The sequence below is a fragment of the Lineus longissimus genome, chromosome 8 (genome assembly GCF_910592395.1).
Source record: "Lineus longissimus chromosome 8, tnLinLong1.2, whole genome shotgun sequence".
NCBI classification, from domain to species: domain Eukaryota; kingdom Metazoa; phylum Nemertea; class Pilidiophora; order Heteronemertea; family Lineidae; genus Lineus; species Lineus longissimus.
Genome location: NC_088315.1, coordinates 19,289,309 through 19,312,044, shown reverse-complemented (window position 1 = coordinate 19,312,044; position 22,736 = coordinate 19,289,309). Strand labels below are relative to the sequence as shown.

The window sequence follows — 22,736 nt, the reverse complement described above, 5'->3', positions numbered from 1 at the left end:
AGATTGGCAAATACGACGAAAGTGACAGACATTATTAACTCAGAGTCGGACTATTTATTTACGCTACAAGTTGCTTTATTTGTATAAAATATAGCATACAGTAGTTACCATGGTGACGCTATAAAAGATAACGAGTATACAATTAAAATGGCCGATACAGAAAAGATAGATCCTTGTCGGCCATGTTCGCACTATATTGACATTGCTTAGTTCTAATTTTGGACCACAAAACTTTAAAGACCCAGTCCATTTGTGAGCTTGTTTACAGAGTGGCCAACAGAAAATGGAAGGGTACACTCTCCAAAAAGGTAGTACCACTGTGAATTCCTTTACTAAACACATATGCATACTGCATAAATTTACATCTGATGGCACCTCTGGTAAAGGATGCACACTACCGTTCCTAGCAGGCCACTATGTAAACAAGTTCATCACTGTACTCGGCCTTTAAAGGAAGCGGCCCAATACGGAGATCGGCCAGGAGCCAGCTTGAAAAAGATGTGAAGTCCCTCGAAGTCTACAACACTAAGGTAATTTCTAATTCATACACAAATATATAATGTTTAGGAATATTCATTTTCCAACATTCAAAATGTCGCAAAAAATCTACATGATTTTTCGAAATCTTTAAAGTGCATTACTAGAATACATGCATAAGCATAAAGTATATAAAGACTTTCACAGTATGGACAAAGAGTTTGGACAAACACTGTACATGTAGATACAAAATACATTATTTCACATGGACAGGCCAAGGATGGATGAAACACTAATGTTAACAGAGTTCAGTATGTTAGCAAATGACGCACCAACGATTTAATACATGCTAAAACCGGTATTGCTCAACATAAACTTGTCCTGAATCAACGGTGGGTTAAGGTTAGAGCTCACATTTATTTAACCCTTTGACACCTTGCTATACATTTGAATTTGTTGTCGAGAAACAAATTCAGAGACAGCAATGTAATTTTTTTTAACACTGCCAACCCCATATTTTTTTGCCTCTTAGTCCAGAAAGGGTTTAAGCATTTTCACACAAATACACATCAACAATGATATAACCAATTATTAATATCATACATAAAACATAGTTTATAATTTGTATGAAATCTTAAACATTGCTATAATTGATTAATGTAGAAGTGAACTAAAAAATAAATTACATTATATCAGAAAATTAATTGACTAATTAATCAATTAATTAACTTTCAGGAGCTATGTACAAACATGTTAGTTGCGCTACCTTAAAATTCAGCTGCAGTGGAGAACATTTTATACAAAGTCATTTTTATGGGTCACCCCTTATAATAGGAGTGAGGGTTCCGAAAAAAATATCGGAATTTTAAAAAGTTTTCGTTTTTTACGTTGTCCTTCGCATCCAGTGTTCGCTCTGCACTTGGAGGAGTTAACCTCCATGGAGTGAGTATTCCTCCTCCAAGGTGGGATGGGTGTTCGTACATGCTACTACGGTTTTAGGTGCCAAAAGATCATTTCAAAGTGCCACGTTAATCCAACACAAAAGAAATTCATGCAAAAGAGATAAAAATTTATGTAAAGATACTCTATATTCACTGTTATAAGGTCAACTGCCATACTCTTGCATGTACATACACGCAATCTGAAGTGAAAGTTTCAGGGAATAAAATGCCACAAACATTGTATAATAGCTTTAAATAGCAATTGTAATACCAACACTACCATACAATTATGAACACAAGAACTCTAACAATACATCCATCGATTACAAAAATACTCTCGTATTCAAGGCCAAGGGCAACCTCAAAATATGATTTTTGAGCGCATTTCCAAAGAATTTATTTTGAAGAAAGGGCCGTATACAAATTTTATTTATTTATCTTTTTATTCATTCATATCTTTTTTACCCTAAATTTCAGCGACGTGTAAAATACCAGCCAAAAAGTGTAAATCAGTCACAGAAAGTGTAATTATTGGGCCTTGTGATGGTTTTACATAATTTCAAAATATTTTTCTTCTCAAATTAATTTTTTTAGAAATTACCTTAAAGTGTTATTATAAAATGGCCTAGGAAATGGTTCATGACAGTAGAGGGAAAGCTGGACACTGCAACTTTACTTCGCAACAAGGTCCACAGGTCCCCTTGGACTGTTGTGTTTTTTAACCGAAGAGGGCCAGAAACGCGTCTCAGTGGAGCAACACAACAGCCTCCAATAGGGACCAGCGGACATGTTGTAAACTATAGTCACGGTATCCAGTTTTACTTCAACTAACCAGGAAAGTGTACAAGACATTGAGTAAAACTTCCCCCAAATGTGTAGGGGTAGGTAGCTCTGCTAAAATATATACACATACAATGTACATGAACGAAACTAGCACATGGTATTACCCCCCCGAAAATGGTTTCAAACAAATGAACACAGTCTCTTGAACTCTGATTAAAATCTCTCGCTCTAAGCATATTCTGAGGTTGCCTCACAGCCCGCTGCCAATTTATGCACCTTTATCATTCTAGAAATGCATTCTGATCTAAAACATTATTTACAAACACACTGGCCTCTCATGAACTTCCCATAATAACGAGCGGGAATTGCAGGAAACCTCACTCTTTCATAACAAGATCCAGTACCAAGTCGGTAACCCTGAAGGTACTATAGGCAGCAGCTAGGTAGGCAAGATAAAGCTACATCAAGTCGCCAATAGGAGTCTCTCCCATCTCACAGTATGTTAAAACTAATCCTGCTTGTACCAGGAATATATCATATGCTGAATCAAACATGACCTGAGCAGTTCCTGTGAATATTAGTTACCCGAAGATGGTCAATTTGACCTCCGGCTCCTGCCTATAGTCCCCCTTTAATACCTATACTTGGAGTCTAAACTGGCTCTGGGGTTGAAACGGTTAATCATTGGTGTGTTTATTCGCAAGAAATCCCCGTAATCCTTATCAAGTTGTATTAATTCCTAAATGGTGAGGTGAACTGATTCCTAATATGGTTTAAGTTGCCCTGAAATAAGTAATTTTCAGGGAAAAATCTCGCCCGAAATCTCCCTGACCTACATCTTGGCTGATGTGCCTCTCATCTTAACCTGGTGTAACGTCTGCTCCAAACAGCGCCATCTTTTATCGGTACTTCTCCTCGGGATCGATATTACAACACAAACAGATTGCGAAGATAAAGCCGAAAATCTGAAATATAAAATCACGTGGATGAAGGACTTTAAATATAAAAGTTAAAAGTAAAGAAATTTGTTTCTCTGAAAAAAAAACTGAGGTAGAATATCATTTAAATAACAGAATATCATTAGGTTTTAACTGAGGTAGAATATGATCAAACTTGTTTGCTAAATGGGATTCTGCTAAATCCCTTTATCATTTGTGATTTTCCTTGCACAGCAACTGAAACTTTCAATCAAGTATTGGCCAATCAGAGGGGGCCTTTCATGCTTGTTTGGGGCAAGATGCTTCTGGGCTTCTGATTGGGGAATACATCAGCGAAAGTCGCGAATTCCCGTACGTACCTCTAATCCCGCCACACCACAGGCGACACCTATGAGAATAGTACTCTTCTCCGTCAGCCATTCCACCATCTTGGAGTAACAGCCCTGTAACGAGGATAAACTTGTGATGAGACCAGCAGCCACGACACCTTACTGCGGCCCGCACCCTAGAGCAATTCAAACGGCTCCTGGGTGAATTCCAGTTCAATAGAGCGCGGGTCAGGTAATAGAAATGCAGTTATGCACAATGCTCGGGTACAGTTATCATACATGCAAATTTGTTGAAACTTGATCTGTCTTCACAATGGCAATGTTGAAATTTATACTCAGTACATATTAACACTAAGGCAATTTTCAAATTCAATTTCAAATTTTTAACAGAGGGCGAAGCCTTTAATGCCCCGAGAAACTGAGACAAAGACATTTTCTGCTTGTAAGTTGTATCACTTGGGAAAATCTTACGATTGGCAATGCTTTTTTTGAGTGTTATTCCTGCGTCACTGCCATCAAGCTGATTGGCCCTTTGGATTGGTCGACGATGCAAGAACTTACGATTTTATTGACGACGGTGCTGCTTGTGGTCGTGTCCTGTCCGTCTGTCATACACTGTTTCACATCCTTGAAGTCGGGTTTTTCAGGCGTAGCGCCATCTTTCAATGTGCAACACGACACGGGAAATTTACCCTGAAGTTACGATGGACGTGAAATCAATGATGGAATTCAAACCTCAAAAATTACAAATTCGAAGATCAGACTGGATGGGGCTCCTCGGCCTGCTGGTGGTTAACACTACTGGCTACCACACAATAGGAAAAAACCAGAATAACCGGCATGGGTTTCAAGCCAAGGAACTCAATTTCTGGCCCTTCACAGAGTCCTTCGAATGAGGGATAAAACCAAGGTTCCTCGTATCGAGTGTCTATGTCAAGGCAAGCAAAATACAGCACCAAGGAGAAACAGGAGTAACTTGCCTAACTCCTGCTTGTACAGTGGAACCTCTATTGGCTGACCCCTCTAATAAGGACACCTCTCTATTAAAGACACACTCCCTATTTAGGACACACTCTCCTCAATTTGAAAATCGTGGATTTATATTTTGTTGTGAAATGAATTTAAATGGGAAAATATAACTCACCGAGCCTGTGACGTTAAGGTCATAGTAACTGCCATAGTAATCAGCAATGCCGTCTGCTCCACAACAATGAAGCTAAAAAGAACAACAAATCAATAAAACAGAGAAATAAGTTAACCCTTTCACATGTGATTCATGCCTCTGTAGTGACGATCCATATTCTGCATTGATTTCCAGTGTGTAATGTTGGCTTGAGAAAACGCTGGATGCATCTACTTAGAAAGGGGAATTCCCTATGTTATTTCTGCCATGAGTGTTTCTAGGCTGTAGGTTTATGAGTATTGAGTACCCAAAACTTTCTCAAATGGTACGGGCGCATTGTCTGCATGGAAGACAGTCGACTCCTCAAAAGACTGCTGTTGCGGGAGCCAGAACTTAGAAGCAAAGGAGGAACTGATCAAATGATGATGATGAAATCATTGTTAGCCTCAGGCCACGCCTTCAGAGAGAGAGCAAGAATCGTCATGAGTGCTGTACAGGTGATTTTTCCCAGGTGAACCAGAATGCACTTTTTGTTGTTGACGCTTACCTCCATCTGGGTGTAGTTCCACGCTGCATCGAACGCGCTCTCCTGACCAAAATCTGTCTGCACCTGCATCTTTAAGTCTTTCTTGATGGCCGCTTCAATCTGAAAGAAAAACACAAAACCACACTCAGTTGATTTGAAACCCACTAGCACTTTTTCATCCTCGCCTCCTTTGGCAAGGCACTTAATCCTACTTGTTTCTGCTTCTTTCCACCCAGAAGTATATGAATACCAGTCTTGCATGCCTGGGAAGTTAATCTTACGATAGACCAGCATCCTATCCAGGGGAGTAATACTCCTAGTTGCTTAATGCTACAGGATCTGGGATTAGCTCCGGCCAGATGAGCCGTAGCCCAGCCGACTTTAACATTAACTTATTTTTGGTTCCTGCAATAATAGGCCTAACGTCAGAGGTCCTAAGGGGCTTTATGAGAATGAGAATGACAAGACCTCAAGACACATACGAAAGTCTGAAAACCCGTCTTCTTGGGAAGGTGTGACTGCTACCAGTTGCCATGGCACCCCAACAACCTTGGGTCACATGTCTTAGTAGAAGTAGTGGTAATACATGTACAGTAGAACCTCTCTTTTAAGGACACCCTTGGGACTGACAAGTGCTGTAGAGAGGTGTCCTGATTAGAGAGGTCAAATTGAATGGAAACCACCACTTTGGGACCAAAACTAGTGTCCTCAATAGAGAGGTTGTTCTTAATAGAGAGGTGTCCTCAATAGAGAGGTTGTTCTTAATAGAGAGGTGTCCGCTAAGGGAGGTTCCACTGTAGTTACAAAAGTATTTGTACAAGCAGACGTCATTATCATGAGCTATAAATACCTCAGTGCAACATAGTGCAATACAATTAGGAAAGAGTGCAATATCGTGCATTTTAAGACTTACGTCATCCTTAAACACCGCAACGATAACACCGGCTCCGAGCTCAGCCGCCATTACAAGAACCATGAAGAAAATATACTGAAATGATAGATGTACGACATTAGGGCGAGACGACACGCGAGACTTACATCTTTCCTAAAAATGGCGACAATCACCCCGGCACAGAGTTCAGCCGCCATGACAGCCACCAGGAAGAAGATGTACTGAAATTATAATCGATGACTCAGCATTTTTTTCACGGATGTCATATTTTCACATTTTCATGGACTTTATGTTCGTTTTAATGGGTTTTTGATTGAGTCAACAGGTTTATTATATGATGTTTTAACCCTTTAGATCCTAACTGGCCACAAACCAGACGCTGGACTGTCAATATATCCCTAACTGGCCGCTAACCGGCCACCAGTACAGACCTATCCTCAAGCGACACCATCGCCATCTTTACTTAAGCAATGAAACTAAGGCCGGTTAGGGATCTATTGATGAAATATTATGGACATTTAGTGGCTGGCTTGTACAGGGGTGCTTCTGGGGGTCTTATATGGTGAAAATTGCTTAAATGCTCCAGGGAAACACATAAAAATGTTCCAGGATGTAAAGAGTTAAATGACCCGGGTAGGCCTTGATATGTGGCGGCCCTGGTGGCATTGTTTAAACGTGTCCGCCCGTCGCTTTCAAAACATACAGGGAAGACCACGACTCACCAATCCAAGGAGACATTTACTCTCCTTGATTGCTCCACAGCACCCGAAGAAACCGACCACGAAGACGAAAGCACCGACACCGATCAGCACCCAGCCAGCGATGGAGAGATACGGGTCGTTCTGTCCCGACTCGTAAATTTGAAACTTGTTAATGATCGATGGATCGACTTTGAACCAGATGCCCACACCGAGGATCGCTGCTCCGGATAACTGGAATGAAATTGGAAGAGGTCAATTTTTTTGCTGATGTCATGTGTTGTGTCTTATGTTATGTCACATGCCATGTGTTTATGTTATGTCACGTGTCATATGTTTATGTTATGTCACATGCCATGTGTTTATGTTATGTCACATGTCATATGTGTTGTTATGTCACATGACATATGTTTTGTGTTATGTCACATGCCATATGTGTAGTTATGTCACATGTCACATGCCATAAGACATATGGCAATTCACATGTCATGCTATGCTACATCAATTATAGCCCTGGTACAATTACAGCTTCAACAGAGTAGAAAATTGCTGACAGCAGACACTGACGCACCCGAAAGGTTAAAATTGCATCAGGGCTATAATTGTACCACCTTTACCTTACATGTTGCTGAGAGACAAATCACCTGTCCTTTCCTAATATGGAAAAGAACCAAACTGAAAATCACGCCACACACACGACAAAACTACAAAACGTTAAATGAGGCAATATATCAAGCGGAGAAATCATTGATTTTAGCCAATAAATCAACATAAAAACAGCCATTATTGATTTGTTGACGTGAAAAACAAAACCTCTGTCCATATAAGGTGCTGGGAAGATAATCCGTCAACGGCAATAAATTTTTATCATCCACTTGCCGCAGGTGTGTGTTTGAATATGTCACTTGAAAGCGTGTACTGTATTTCCTGAGGGAGAAAAGCTCATTTCGTGCCGGCATGATTAAAGGCAACATGCTGCAAAACGCTCAAAAATGGGGAGTTTTGAACGGCCTGGTAAAAACCTAAGGGAGACAATTTCATTTCAGTTCAGCATGATTTCAAGGAAACCTGTTGCGAAATGCTTACAAAAATGGGGAGTTTTGAACAGCCCAGTGAAAATCGGAGGTGGGAATAAGTTTCGATTTATAAATCTGAGCAGCTCTGAGTACACCAGGCAGTGACACAATACTGAGCATATTTTCATCCTAGGAATAGCGTCACCAGTAAGCATTTTCATGAATTTAAGCCAGGCCATCAACCACGATGACGTCTGGTATCAAACATTCCATAGTTTGTCAACATACTATCGCATGCATTCTCCCAAATTACTGGTAAATATTTGAGCATAACGGCAATGAAGCCAGGCCACACAACTAAATGTGTTTTAGGAAATAATTTTCACGGCAATGATAGTCTATGGTACACACCGCAAAACTATCTAACGACCGTATTATCAAATTCTCTTTCAGACAATACTAATTTGCTAATGGGGTTTTTAAACAGCGCATCAGCCAGTCATTCAAATGTGTCATCCAGGCTGCAAGTTATCCAGCTACAAACTAGCAGTCTCGGAAGCACTGGCTGGTGCTATTCATTTTACCCGAAGCACTGGACAGAAAAACCTGTGTGCAGGAAATTTTCGCGACTCACAAGTTGGTCATGCTCACGAAAAAAATTTTGATGAAAAATTTCTGACGAAAAAAATTGATGAGTGACTATCAAAAGGAACTATTTTTTACAGTCGATGGTAAATCTATGATTTTTGTTGAATTGATTTTTGGTTTAATTTAAATTTTGACAAATGAAAACTTGGTCGTGAGTGCTAGAGTTTTAACTGAATCAACCCGTAATATCTGTTTATGTTACATAATCCAATTGATTATTTCTAGAAAGTACTCTTGACCTTTTCATCATTTGCATAATTTTCTACGAAACATGAGATCCCGATGTTTAATTGTAGGTGTACGTACAAATAAGGCGTGAACTCACCAATCAATCGATCAATACAATTAATATTGATCACATTGATATATAGTATATAGATTGATTGATTAACTGATTTACAACAGCCAGTGTCAATACAACATATATAAATCATTATCTTGCCATTACCAGTTTTATCAAGAATTAGTAAAGACTAGTCTTTATTATTTTTTGGTTTTATTGATACCAGCAATGTGTTTTTAGGGCTAAATGAAATGGCCAGGGCCATTGTGCTCACCTCATGTGGAGGAAAGATGGATAAAGAGCATGGTATTGTGTCATGTAGTGTTAGGTTTGATGTAGGTCCAAGCAATTACAATTTCCCCAAAATGGCCAATTTACAGTACATTCGACCTCTGTGACCTTGAAAAGTAGGTCAAATCAAAGAAGACCCGGGTGACACATTGAATGGTTGTTAGAATTAGATCTACCTATGATATAAAATTGGTGCCAATCGGGCAAGTCATTACTAGGAATAATGGCATTTTGAAGAATTTAGGATTTGGCCCCCTCCCTGCAGGCCAAACGGCAAATCAGATCGCACCAAACTTCAGTACCTGAGATCACCTGACCAAGGGGTACATGTGTACTTAATTTGTGATCAATAGTCATTGCAGTTAAGAAACGTGCCATAGTTACGGCCTGACGGCGAATTTATGCCATTTGACCTCTGTGACCTTGACAAGAAGGTCAAATTAAAAACATGTGTGACATATACTGTATCGTGGTTAAATGTACCCATGATATCAAATTGGTGGCAATCGGGCAAGAAGTTAAGGAATAATCACATTTTTAAGGTTTTTAGATTTTGCCCCCTGGTGGTCAAGTGGTGAATCATATTGGACCAAACTTTGGTCCCTGAGATCACCTGACTAAGGGGTAAATGTGTACCAAATTTGGTATCAATAGTCATTGCAGTTTAGAAACGTGCCATCGTTACATCCTAACGGCCGATTTACACCATTTGACCTCTGTGACCTTGAAAAGGAGGTCAAATCAAAAACCTGGAGGATATATGATGCACCTTTGCTAGAAGTACCTACCATATTTTTTTCAAAATTTCCCGACTACTATTAAGGGAGATATTGCATATTTTCACTTTTAACATTTGGCCCCCTGGTGGCCAAACCATGAAACGAATCGGACCGAAACTTGGTCTCCAAGGTGTCATTACATAAGGGTACATGTGTACCAAGTTTCAACTCAATAGCTCTAACAGTTACGAAACGTGCCCTGCTAACGGACGACGGACGACGACGGACGACGACGACGACGACGACGACGACGACGACGACGACGACGACGGACGACGGACGCCACGGTATGGGATAAGCTCACCTCTGCTAAGAGGTGAGCTAAAAATCAACCAGGGAGCCAAGGTTTTCTGCCTGTGAAGTGTCTTAATACGATAATTTTCAAACTACATTTTCACAGCAATTCTTTAAGTTTATGTTAATAAAAATAAAATCTTAAATTTTTTGCCAACTTCTGCCGATTGAATTTTCTGGCTCCTACTTACCCAGAACAGGAAGTTGAAGATAAATAGGAGATATTTCGCACACTTGGCACCACAACCGACAGCCATCTTGAAAATCTGGACTTCACTTTACGCTACAGTTACCTAAAATGATAAAGCAGAACAAAGTATGACATGGGTGGTTATCATTAACCCCTTCAGGACTGGGAATTTCTTTTGGTATATTTTCGCCTTGATCAACAAAAAGGAGTTTAGTGAAGAGTTCTCCCAAATGTGAGCACAGTCAAGACTAGCACCACCAACCTCACACCAGAGCACAGTAAATGGTCCCGGACCTTACATTTCAGATATACAGTCTCCTGAACACGCCAAAACGGCCATTTTGGGGTGCTCATCTCGAGAAATGAAAATGAAACTTCTTTAAAATTTTCAAATCCAAAAAAAATTGGGGATTTTGATTTTTGCAAGGTGATGATATTTGCGAAATCTGTGAAAATAACTGCATACAAAACTTTGGTGGTTTACAGTACGCTTGGAACAAGGATGTAATTATACATGTAGTATTCGTGGAGTGCTAGTTTACATGTACAGTGGAACCTCCCTAATAAGTTAATAAGGACACCCTTGGGACTGCCATATGTTATCCTTAATAGAGAGGTGTCCTGATTAGAGAGGTCAAATTGAATGGAAAGAGCCAATTTGGGACCAAAACTGGTGTGTCCTTAATAGAGGGTGTCCTGAATAGGGAGGTGTCTGCTAAGGGAGGTGTCACTGTTTCTACTACTATTACTACATGTACTAGCTTGCTTAGCTAAACGAAACTACAGTAGAACCTCTCTATTAAGGACACCCATTGGACTGACAAGTATTGTCCTTAATAGAGAGGTGTCCTGATCAGAGAGGCCAAATTGAATGGAAACAGCCAATTTGGGACCAAAACTAGTGTCCTTAATAGAGAGGTGTCCACTAACAGAGGTTCAATCATTCCAAATATTGTCGATCAACTAGCTGTGAATAACATCACCATGAAGGGGTTTATAGTCTAGATTATAGTCTATTGAGTTATCCAAGACGGAGAAAGAAGAGAACAATACTCACGGGAATAAAATCAGAGACACCTTGATACTAGTATCCGAAAACACTTAGAGTTAATGAGTTATCGAAATTAACCCACTCTAGTCAAAAAACGAAACTCAAATGGCTTCAGCCTTTATGGAAGGTGTGTTCACTCAACTTTAGCCCAGTGACACAAGTAGGTATGAATGCATGACTAAGGCAATGAATTATGCAAAGGTTTGGCTAACATTCTATTCTCAAACCAGAATTGTAATAATGTGAAGGTCTACGCCCATTGTCACGGCTATGAACATCACAAATGACAATTACAGTGAACCTCTGTTAGCGGACACCTCTCTATTAAGGACAACCTCTCGATTAAGGACACTAGTTTTGGTCCCAAATTGATTGTTTCCATTCAATTTGACCAATAATCAGGACACCTCTCTATTAAGGACAGCACTTGTCAGCCCCGAGAGTGTCCTTAATAGAGAGGTTCTACTGTACTACCCTCTTTTGTAGGCCTCAAAGTGTCCTCCCACACAAATGTTCAATCTATATATTGTCGACCCAAATATAAAAGACAACATGTACGTCATTATCAAACGTAGGCCTAGTAAGTCATACCTACTTGGAACTTAAATAATTCCATTCATAACGACCTCAGTCATGCTCACTTTGAGACAAGTTGTAAAACTAATCAAGGATTGTAAGCATTGTAAAGGGCCTAAGGGTTCAAGGTCAGTGAACTGGACACGACTGGTGGAAAGTTCAGGTGCCGTGAGAAAAGGAATGACGTCTTTTCATGTGGAAGATTACAATATCGGGCCAGGTTATTAGCCTAACCACATTGGATTGGGCAAGGGGTGTTATGAGAATCTAACTCTTAGCTTGTAGTTCGAAATAGTCTTTGGAATGAATCGAATTAGAGTAGAACCTCTCTATTATGGACACCCTTGGGACTGACAAGTGCTGTCCTTAATAGAGAGGTGTCCTGATTAGAGAGGTCAAATTGAATGGAAACAACCAATTTGGGACCAAAACTAATGTCCTTAATAGAGAGGTTGTCCTTAATAGAGGTGTCCGCTAAGAGAGGTTCTACTGTATAATACAAAGATGCAAGGGCATATAGATAAAGAAATAAACATTGACACTATGACAGTCAACTTTGAACTTCCACCAATGAATACATCATTCTGACTTTCATTCAATGAATTATTGCATGTTTTTCAAATGACATCACAAATGTAGAATTAGATAACGAAAAATTCGAGCACCGTGCCTTATGCCAATACAGTGGAACCTCACTTAGTGGACACCTCTCTATTAAGGACAACCTCTCTGTTAGAGACACCAGTTTTGGTCCCAAATTAGTTGTTTCCTTTCAATTTGACCTCTCTAATCAGGACACCTCTCTATCAAGGACAGCACTTGTCAGTCCTGAGGGTGTCCTAGAGAGGTTGTACTCTACTTCCTAACCAATAACTCATCACAAATCCCAATAATGCAAGAAACCGCAGAAGTCCTCAAAGGTCCGCCAAAAGCATCTGGCATATTCTTGTATTAAGCAAATAAACGTGAACGTCCTATCAGAATACAAGAGATATGAAAAGTTATTTGGAACGCATGCATCGCTGAAGTGTACTCACGAAGATATTGCAAATTCGCTCACATGAAGCTATTACAAAGATTATGCACATATTTGCCAAAGAAATTCAGCATGGAAGCCTCCTCTTTGAGAAACTACTTCCCCATGTTTGCCGGGAGAAGGGACACTCTCCACGATGACACAACTACAGGCAGCATGCCCTTTTGAAACTTTTTGAGGTAGCCCTATCCCTACTCAAGTCACATCATTTTGAGGCAGGAGAGAGGAATTTACTGCAAAAAATATATGATTTCCACTAAATTTTTGCATTTTTTACTTCATTTTGAGCTGTCTTTTGGAATTTCCCGAAATATTCATTTTACCGAGCTGCACTTCAGGGTCGACTGGCCACAAGTGAGATCCTGCGAGGTCTGTTTGGCATTCATCGCTCCAAAAATGGTGAATAATAGAGTTTTTTGCAACTTCTGACTGATAATTGATAATATTCAACTGGCTGATAACCACTCATATCAATTAGTTTAGTACCTCAATTGTCCTCACAGACCTTTTAGCAAATTGACAATCAGCTTCCCAAATTCTAGCATATTATCACAAAGGTGGCCAAATTATCAACATTTTCCAGCTCATTAGTTGATGGGCAAATGGGGCCCAGGAATACCTGGGAGGTTTCCAGTGTAGAATATTCAAGGCAAAGAGTGTTCACTGCTTTCCTAATGAGAACCTATGGCTAAATCGCCAAGTTCTGGAGGCAGCATCTGTCGATTTGACGTCACAGCCGTCACGACATCTGAAACATCCGTTAGCTACATGACCTGATCATCATGTCAGGAGTCTCACCCCATTCCAAGATGGCCGACCTTCTCAGTCGGCCATTTTGTTCCCCCCACAGCTGCTAGAGCATGCACCACCAAAGGAGCGCTGATCAGGAATGGGGCAAATTCATCAACGCCCTGAGCGAGAAAAAAACTACCAACACAATTTTTGTTATCATCCGGCACAGATCCATCCTTGGTACAATGTATTTTTAGAATGAGATGCCCCCTATTAAACAAACCCTTATCTCAAATATAAGAAATCGGAAAATTATTTTGAGATTTCTATAAGCGCTCAGACTAAATCAATCATGTTATGAATGCATAACGAGACATTGATTTAATTAAGTTGCGACCACTAATTAGATAATGAATTAAATCTAAAGGTCTAAAGCAACTGTCTCTTAACAGCTTGCCTGAGTAAGTTGATAATTTAGCTATAGCAGTCGGAGCGATTTTAGTTCAAGAAAGAGTGCACTGACATCATTTCACTTTAATCATTCGTCATTCAAGAATGATGGAAAGTTTGTACGAAAGCAAAATCCAGGCTTGTGCTCACGCAATCACTTTGGCAATCACGGCCCACTGAATGAATTCACCGCCACAGGCAAAGCGGTGCGGGATCGATGGAAATACAAGTATTTTCAATTCCTCAGCGCTCGATTCAACCCTAAACAAACATTTTCTCTCGCAGCCTGTTAAAGGAGTATAAAGAATTGATTTACAAAACCTTTAAAAACGTGTTAGTCGCTGCTGTAGTGTGGGGAAAGTGGAAAAACATTGAATTTTGTTTCGGTTGTATTATGTTTTGAACAATTTAGGAACACGGCAGTTTCTATTTCTGTTGATGAAATGGCCGACACGAAGATATCGTTTACAGGATGAATTGTGAAAGTGAAAAGTGAATGGAAAACTTGCATGACTAACTAGGGTAGTAGTGTTTGGCTCTCTGAGCGATGGGGACATTTAAACGCACACAAACCTTTGCTGGTATCAGTATAGTAGAACCTCCCTATTAAGGATACCCTCGGACTGATTAGTGCTGTCCGTTATAGAGAGGTGTCCTGATTAAAGAGGTCAAATCGAATGGAGCCAACTGACTTGGGACCAAACCTAGCGTCCTTGATAGAGAGGGTGTCCTCAATATTAGAGGTGTCTGCTAGTGCTAAGGGAGGTTCCACCTATATTGTCTAGCCTTGACAAGGAACTATGAATAGCATGAACACATCAATAAAACGTCACCTGAGACAAAATCTCATTATCTTCTTCGAAAGAGTTTCTTGAATATCGGATCAGCATAATCCGAGATTATCACTCTTAGACTTATTGTAATCAATATCGTTGTATTGACATAGTATCAGCAAAGGTCGCTCCAAGCTCTAAAACTGTACGTCATTGACATCCTCAGAGCAGAAAGCTACACCCTCAATGCCGTCAACATGTAATCACCACAAGACAATCGGCCTATTCCCTCAGGGCTGATACCGCTTTCCTTCTACAGGAGCCACGCACCAAGTGCATACGTTTTGGTGACAGATCCTTCTACAAGGCGGTGCCACTCCTATGGAATGGGCTGCCCACACACATTAGACTTGCGGAGTCAAAGGCAGCTTTTGAAACAATGCTAAAAGCACACCTTTTTCGAGTGTATGTATTTCAAAGGCGCCTGAGAGTTGGTGAAATTTTTCACCAAATTTGGGCGCTTTAGAAATGTCATATTTGATTTGATATGAATCATGTGACATGAGACCACTGATGATCTGCTCGAACTCCATCAATGAATGTCAACCAACAGGGACAGTTACCAATGGAGACAATCAACAGTGATGGGTGATCCATGAAACACATCGCAACAATGACATCCATGTTGATAACTTGTCTAATTATGGGTGGGGTGTGAAATATTTATCCGGAGGGACGAGTTTTGTGAGTCTCGTTTATGGGAAGCGGGTAATCAACAAAAGACGCCAACTATACACCTTTCCAGAAATGGGGCGCCGAGTGTCCGAAATAGTGATGTCATAAGGGGAAACTAGACCTTATGGTGGAGGGACAAAGGAGATAGTCATGGTTGACCAACACACTTGAATGCCTTTAATGACGGACAAGGGGGAAAAAGTTAGTTCCAATGCAAGCCACCAATTTCGGGAAGCATGTATACTGGTTGCCAAATAGTAGCCACTTTGTCCTTATTTTCTGCATTCAGTAGGCCTATGGCACGAAGTAACCACAGGTGCTGAGCAGATTTCTTGCAGTGACAATTGCACTGGGAAAATGCCTATGTTGAATCAGGACTTCAACGTGCGAAGACAGGAAGGCAGGGTTGCACGGGTATCTGAGTCCCCTGCTCTATTTATGAGGGATGTCTTCTGACATAGACACTCTATCCTCATTCAGTAGGCCTACTACTTAAAACTGAAGTTTCTGCTTTGAGACAACACTGCATTTCTGTGCCACAGCAAACAGGCAAACAATGATTTCGTAAATACTTCAGACATACTTAGGAAGTTCAGAATGATCTCATAAGGCGTTGGTAAGTGTGTGAGGTTCTCATGTTTCATGTCAACGATGCTTATGTTATGAAAATCATAAGTTTCAAGTTATTATTTATACTGAGCTGAGCTCCAAGTTCTCAGTTGCCTGGACTCTAGTCAAAACAGGTACCAGTGTTAGGGTAGACCCAAAATGAAGACAAAAACCAAAACTGGTAAATGTTTAATGATTTTTGGATGATTTCACCAACCCTGGTACACCTCTGATGCGGCAGGTGAACATGCCACCCATTATGAGATTTGACGTCATGCAGGAATACCGATTAATATCCGTGGTGATCCATTAGACTTGGACGCGTGTGTCGTAATCGATTGGCGGCTACCTGTCATGTCTGACTCTAAGAGATCGGTGATCGTTCCATCCCGTCACTGCCAAGTCTGTCATGCCTAAAGTGCAGATATCTGCCTGATGATGAGGTAGAGTAGAACCTCTCTACTAAGGACACCCTTGGGACTGACCTATGCTGTTCTTAATAGAGAGGTGTCCTCATTACAGATGTCAATTTGAATGGAAATGACAGGTTTGGGACTAAAGATATTGTTCTTATAAGAGAGGGTATCCTTAATAGAGAGGTGTCTGCTAAGACAGGTTCCATGCACTGTACATGGACAGCATACTCCACACATGAGATTTCTGTGTGAAATCGAGCGTCTGGGTTTTCCAACTCCTCAACAGGGCTCATTGCGGATAATGCCTCGAAAATTGTGCAACAACCCGAACTCATTATTAGTTCAGGAATGGATTGAATGCATTTTAGCCGATTTTGTGTTTCCAATCCGTAATGTTTGCTAATTACAATAATCTCAGCATACCATAATGACAATGCAATAATCCATCGGTGGTTGCTGGGTGTGGCCTTGTTGGAATGGAATGACTGATCAGCATTGTAATGTTTGTCGGTTCACTGCTCTTGGCTCGTCTAGTCTAGGTCCGGTACTCTGGTGAAGGGATACACTTCAGGGTTGACCACAGGCACCACCATTTTGACTAGAACTTGAAATCCTAAAGCAATTAGAACTCCGAAACATGGTGAATGTGAATTTCAAGGGTGGGAGACTGTTTGTTTTCAGAGAACAGCCTCCAAGGTTTATGAAACGCGCGCTCACTTCATTTTGAAGGAGTTGTATTCGCTTTAGGACTTCAAGTACTACTACTAGTACTAGTAGCCAAAAAAAGTGGAACATATGGTCAATTCTGAAGTTGGGAGGGCTTTTAATTTCAGCAAATCACTGGGAAACGAAACTCGACTCAAGGTGTATTGTAATGCTGGCAGGAAGAATGTTCTGTCGAAGTCATCAACTACTGGGCAGTCTGTGAAAATGCCCCTTCTTCATTTGATAGTTTTGAAGAATAACCTACAATGCCGACAGGGAAGTTGAACTTTCATGTAGAGACTAGGAGTTTCGTTTTTACTAGATCCACTCAAAAACCCAACTGTCGTCTTGCGCTCATTAAAAACTTTGTGAGATTTTCAATAACACCTACTTGAATTGTACCAATTCTTTTTGAAAAGTTCTTACTTCCTGATCCATTGAACATTGTGCTGGGCTGCATATTAACAAAAATATACAAGGCTCGCTTATATTTTTGATATTAAGTATGGTGAGCCAAAAAACTTCCCGGTTTGAGAGTTGAAGGTAACAGTAAGTAAGTGCTGTAAATAGTTCGATGCAATTGCAAATAACTTGCACCTGCTAATTTCCATCGGGCCTTGAGTTGCAAACAATTACAAGGCCCAGGTGCCTGAAGATCAAGAGTCCTGGTGCAGGATAGGCAGCTGACTAACAAGAACCTGGGAGGGATGATGCACGACTTGGAAGAAAGTATTGCAGAGGTCGAATTTCATCTTGGCAAGGAATGCCTTGGAGAAGTCTCTCTCTCTCTTGTAGTTTTTGCCTAAGCGCCCTGCAGCATGCACCGAATTACTGCAATGAGCCGGAGAATGTGTGTTTTGCAGCAACGAGACAGGGGTCGCTACCCACTGATAACCAAACAGAAAATGCAGTGTCCCTGCGCCAGTCAACAACAACTTTAACATGTTTGAAAAACGTTAAACTTTAAAACTATGATACTTGCTAACAGAAATTTGGCAAAATAGAACTTGAGCATTCGTAATGAGGTAAGACAATGACGGCAAAGTCAAAGTACAATGTCCTTTTAGCGCTTATGATGTTATACAAATGACTATTTAACTTAGCTGACATTTCACTCCAGCAGTTCTATCTTTACATAACGACAGCGGTGTCACAACTTCAATCAGCAACTAATAGCTGATCAATAAAGTAACATCAGGCCTCAAATCATCTGCTCAGGCCAGGCATACTGTCGCCAACAGCAATCTCTCACTTCAAACATGTCAGATGCTAAACCGATGATGGTCAAAAATGAAATATCCTTTGATGTGATTCGTTGACACTCAGACCTGGAGACATTTTTAGATGTTATGTATCACAATTGTTATTGGATCGATCATGTAATGGAAGGACTATGATATCAATCACCATCTCATCAATAATCAATAGCTGACCGATAAAATAATGTCGTCAGCCCCCAAACAATACACCATGTCTCCAACAACATTCTCAAACTTCATAGTTGTTTGTTAAGAGTGATTATGAAAAATATCCACGGGCTCAATTGAAACAGATGCCTACTGCCTGCTACTTTTGAACCCAAAGGAGCCACGGTGGTGTAGTGGCTCTTGTCTCTGACTAGCAGTCAAGAGGCCCCTGGTTCGACCCCCACTGTTGGCGAGAGACTCTAGGCAGGGCTCTTTGCCTACATGCCTTACTCCAGTTAGGTTTTTATGGGTACATTTTGTACCAGTCGGAAATTCTCAGGTTGTAGCGCTGATTGAGAAGCTCATCTGAGTAATACTGTAAGGTTTCAGCTTGGACTGGGGAACAAATTTAAATCGCTTAGAGAATGTTGTATAAAGTGCTACATGAATATAAGACCTTACTTTTATTCTCTTTACTGTAGTAATAGTATCGAGTCCTTTCCCTTTAAATTTTTTTCTTGGACATGACTGAACCTTTAAACATTTGACCTTTCCAGCCTCCAGCTCATTCTGATTTTACTGCTCACAGAATCTGAGCAAAACCATACCGGCACCAGCCCAGTGCCACTGAGTAATTCATTCATTATGGAGGCTATACAATCTCTGTTTGACGATTTTAATCAAATTGACGCTTGACATTTATCATGTTTCGCGCGGGAATCAATCATCGTCAATGGCGACTCACACAGCGTGGCAAAGAGACGTAGCAACTTTTATTTGATTGGATACCGAGTATAAAAGTATTTTTTTCCACTACAATCAATAATTGCACGTATAAATAAAGACTAGTCTTTATGAATTCTTGATAATTGTTATGCTCAATTTATTTTGACATTACCAGTGCAACTATTAGTGGTAAATAAATGTAAATTTCATTTGATTTCAATTTCATTCGTCTGAAGGCTTCTTCTGAGGAATATTCAACACATTTAGATTTTTTGTTTTATGGGGAGTGGGAACCAGTGCGTGGTCCTCGTCATAACAATTGACATTGCCCATCAGGTCACACATCTTATATTAGTCAAACCTCTCTATTACGGACACCCTGACCCTTGGGTCAGTCAAATGCTGTCCTGATTGCGGAAGTCGAATCACAAATTGAATAGAAATTGCCAGTCTGGACCAAACTTAGTGTCCATCAGAGAGGGTGTCCTGACCGAATATCTGAAGTGTTGTATGACAGTCACTCAGCGCTGTCATCAAAATGGTTATCATCATCATTGTAAAGCATCCACTCGAGGTCTCAACAACAGTGAGTGACAAAATAAAGTTATGATGTATCGAATCGATTTGACCTTTTGTCTCTGAAATGTGAAAAAAAACTAAATTCCTTTGACAACATCAAATATCTGACAGCTACAACAGTTTAAGCTGCCAGTAATCCTGCCTGGGCCTGGGTTGGACAAACTGTTTTTTGTGAAATTTGCAAAAACTGAAAAAAAGGAAAAAAGATGCTTAACTTCTCACATTGAATCAAGAATTTCAATTTCCAAATAAAAGGTATCAACAAATGCTATGACATCCATAGAATCAGCACACTACCGTACAATACTTACTTCAACTGAGAAACTATCACAAAATCGACTTTAGTTGCTTGGAAATTGAAATGCAGTCAACTTTCTGTTGTTTACATCTAGGTTGATGCTAAAACGGGAACTCAGGCGGAACGTCGTGGGTCGAGAGAAAATGTGGAATTCACCTAGACGGATTGTGGAAGGGTGTTATAAGGCGGTAAATTCAAAAATGGGTAAAATAGTCGCGTGGCCATGCGGTTTATACAATTCTGATCGGTACAATATCCAATAGATGGATATCTTTGTTTACAAAATGATATCATTCCCGTTGGCTGCACGCGCATACTCGTTTCTCAACAGATGGGGATGGCAATGGCAATATCAACGTCCACGATCGTTGTTGGTTTCACTTTGACACAAGGCGTGTTTCTCCCCTATCTCGTGAGAGATACGAGAGTGTGCGCACATGATGTTTACAAATTAGCCATGATGTCAGCAGATATCCATCCATAGCCAATCAAAATGAAGATAGTCACATGATCGTATAACAATGATGTCATGTGATCAAGTTATCAACAGATGCACCACCCAACGTCCAGAGTCCAAAATCTGAGTCCAGCTTTTACCAACTACCGCGTCAGCGAGGAGTGAGGCATACACAATCTATAATAATTCAACAAATACATGTTTTCCCAAAATATATTTTATTGTTCTGTTATTTTTTGCAATATTTTTAAAGGAGAGAGTTCAAAAGGAGTCTTTACAGTACAAAAATATTACTAAAGAATACAACTGTGGTCAGCAAAGGAGAACAGCTGACTTCAGACACGTTTCAATATTTGAGAATTCTCCTGACTGAAATATGAATATGAATGTTGAATAACTGGTAACATGATATCCCGGGATTTTCAGATGTCATAAACCAGATCAAAATTGGAATTCATCATAAACCCCTCTCTTCATCATCCTCGAATACCAGAGTCAATCGTATGCTCCTCCCATTGCACACGTTACATAAGCTTGGTCGTTAGTGTTGGCCTGAGGTTCAGGATGTCTGTTAATATCTTATTTACTTGGTCATCCTCATACAGAAATTAACTAGTGATCAGTAACAAGGGACACAGACAAATCGACTGATCGATTGCTAATGGCTGCACCCAAAAATTTAAACCAGTTAAGTTATTGTTACAAAGGTGCTGAAAATATCATAAGGATATGAAGTGGTAATTGTACTTCCATCTATTGGGTCATGTTGAAACTAATCTAATGCTGCTGAAATTACAGGATATTGAAGTGGGTTCAGAATATCTGGCTGTGAATTTTGAACAAATTGGGTTCAGAAAGTCATGTTGTGAATTTTGAACAAAGTGGGGTCTGAACATTTGGCTGTGAATTATGAATAAAGTGGGGTCAGAACATTTGGCAGTGAATAATTAAAACTAAGTGGGGTAAAAATTGTCGCTGTGAATTTTGAAATAAGTGGGTTCAGATGATCTGGGTGTGAATTTTAAACAATGTGGGTTACAGTTACAATATTTTCACAAGGACACTAAACTTAATTACACCAAGACACAGAACACGTAATTTGAACATTTTCAAAGGAGAACTACACAGACAGGCCACAGAGACAGAGGCCAAAGAGACAGGCCATAGAGACATAGGCCACAGAGACAGGCCATAGAGACATAGGCCACAGAGATAGTTGAAAAATAAAATGATAGCCAGGTTCACATTCAACAACAAAACACAAATATCTTCTGTGATTAAGTTCAAGGCATCAGTCTAAATTTTGTGAGAAAATGACATGCTCACGTATATCAATTCAGCCAACTTACACACCAGGTTATATGCTCGCACCACCTGTCAGCATCACAACTGACAGAAAGAGGCCTTTAAACCACTTCAATAAGATGGCCTGGTATTTTGGTACACAGTGGGATTTGCACGCTACGACAGACTGGAACACCGGTCTCACAATGCATTGCACTTCTACACACGTGGCAAAGCAGGTTGTCCACAGCTGTAACTGACCCTCCAGCAAACTGAATGATATCAAGGAACGTCGAAGACCAAACTGCCCCATCTACATCCAGACATGACTTCGACACAATTTAAGACATAGACAAAAATAAGAAAACAATTCAGGGGTACGTCATTCACAGGAAACATTGTAAACATACAGGAAACATTAGACATGCAGAAACAAATTGTTAAAATTGTTGGTGCCAATGCCTTTTCAAGAGTTAAGGCAAAACTTCCCACATTCTAAAAATACAGGACAGCCATTAAAACATGGGACATGCAGGAACAAATATTCGCCGGCGCTACTGCTTTTTCAAGATTTAAAGGCGATTTACCACATTCTTTGCAAAAAAGTTCCCCCAAAATCAAGTTAGAACAATTTTACTAATTTTCACTTTTTCCTCCACCCAAGAAATCAATCAGCTCAAGACACTGAACATAAC

At 40.2% G+C, this 22,736-nt stretch overlaps 1 protein-coding gene across 2 annotated transcripts; it reads right to left on the bottom strand.

The window, feature by feature from the left end:
* Positions 1 to 53: 53 nt before the first annotated feature.
* On the bottom strand, positions 54 to 20,401 carry LOC135492736 (tetraspanin-18-like). Of its 2 annotated transcripts, none has more exons than XM_064779351.1 (9): positions 20,314 to 20,401; positions 10,210 to 10,311; positions 6,732 to 6,941; positions 6,031 to 6,105; positions 5,139 to 5,237; positions 4,613 to 4,684; positions 4,030 to 4,161; positions 3,499 to 3,582; positions 54 to 3,166 (listed from the first exon to the last, which is right to left on the bottom strand). In XM_064779351.1, the coding sequence occupies exons 2-9, from the start codon at positions 10,273 to 10,275 to the stop codon at positions 3,101 to 3,103; spliced, it is 804 nt and encodes a 267-aa protein (XP_064635421.1). In that variant the 5' UTR covers positions 10,276 to 10,311; positions 20,314 to 20,401; the 3' UTR covers positions 54 to 3,100. The 2 variants fall into 2 exon arrangements, with proteins under 2 accessions (XP_064635421.1, XP_064635422.1); XM_064779352.1 differs by lacking the exon at positions 20,314 to 20,401 and adding an exon at positions 11,266 to 11,416.
* Positions 20,402 to 22,736: the final 2,335 nt, after the last annotated feature.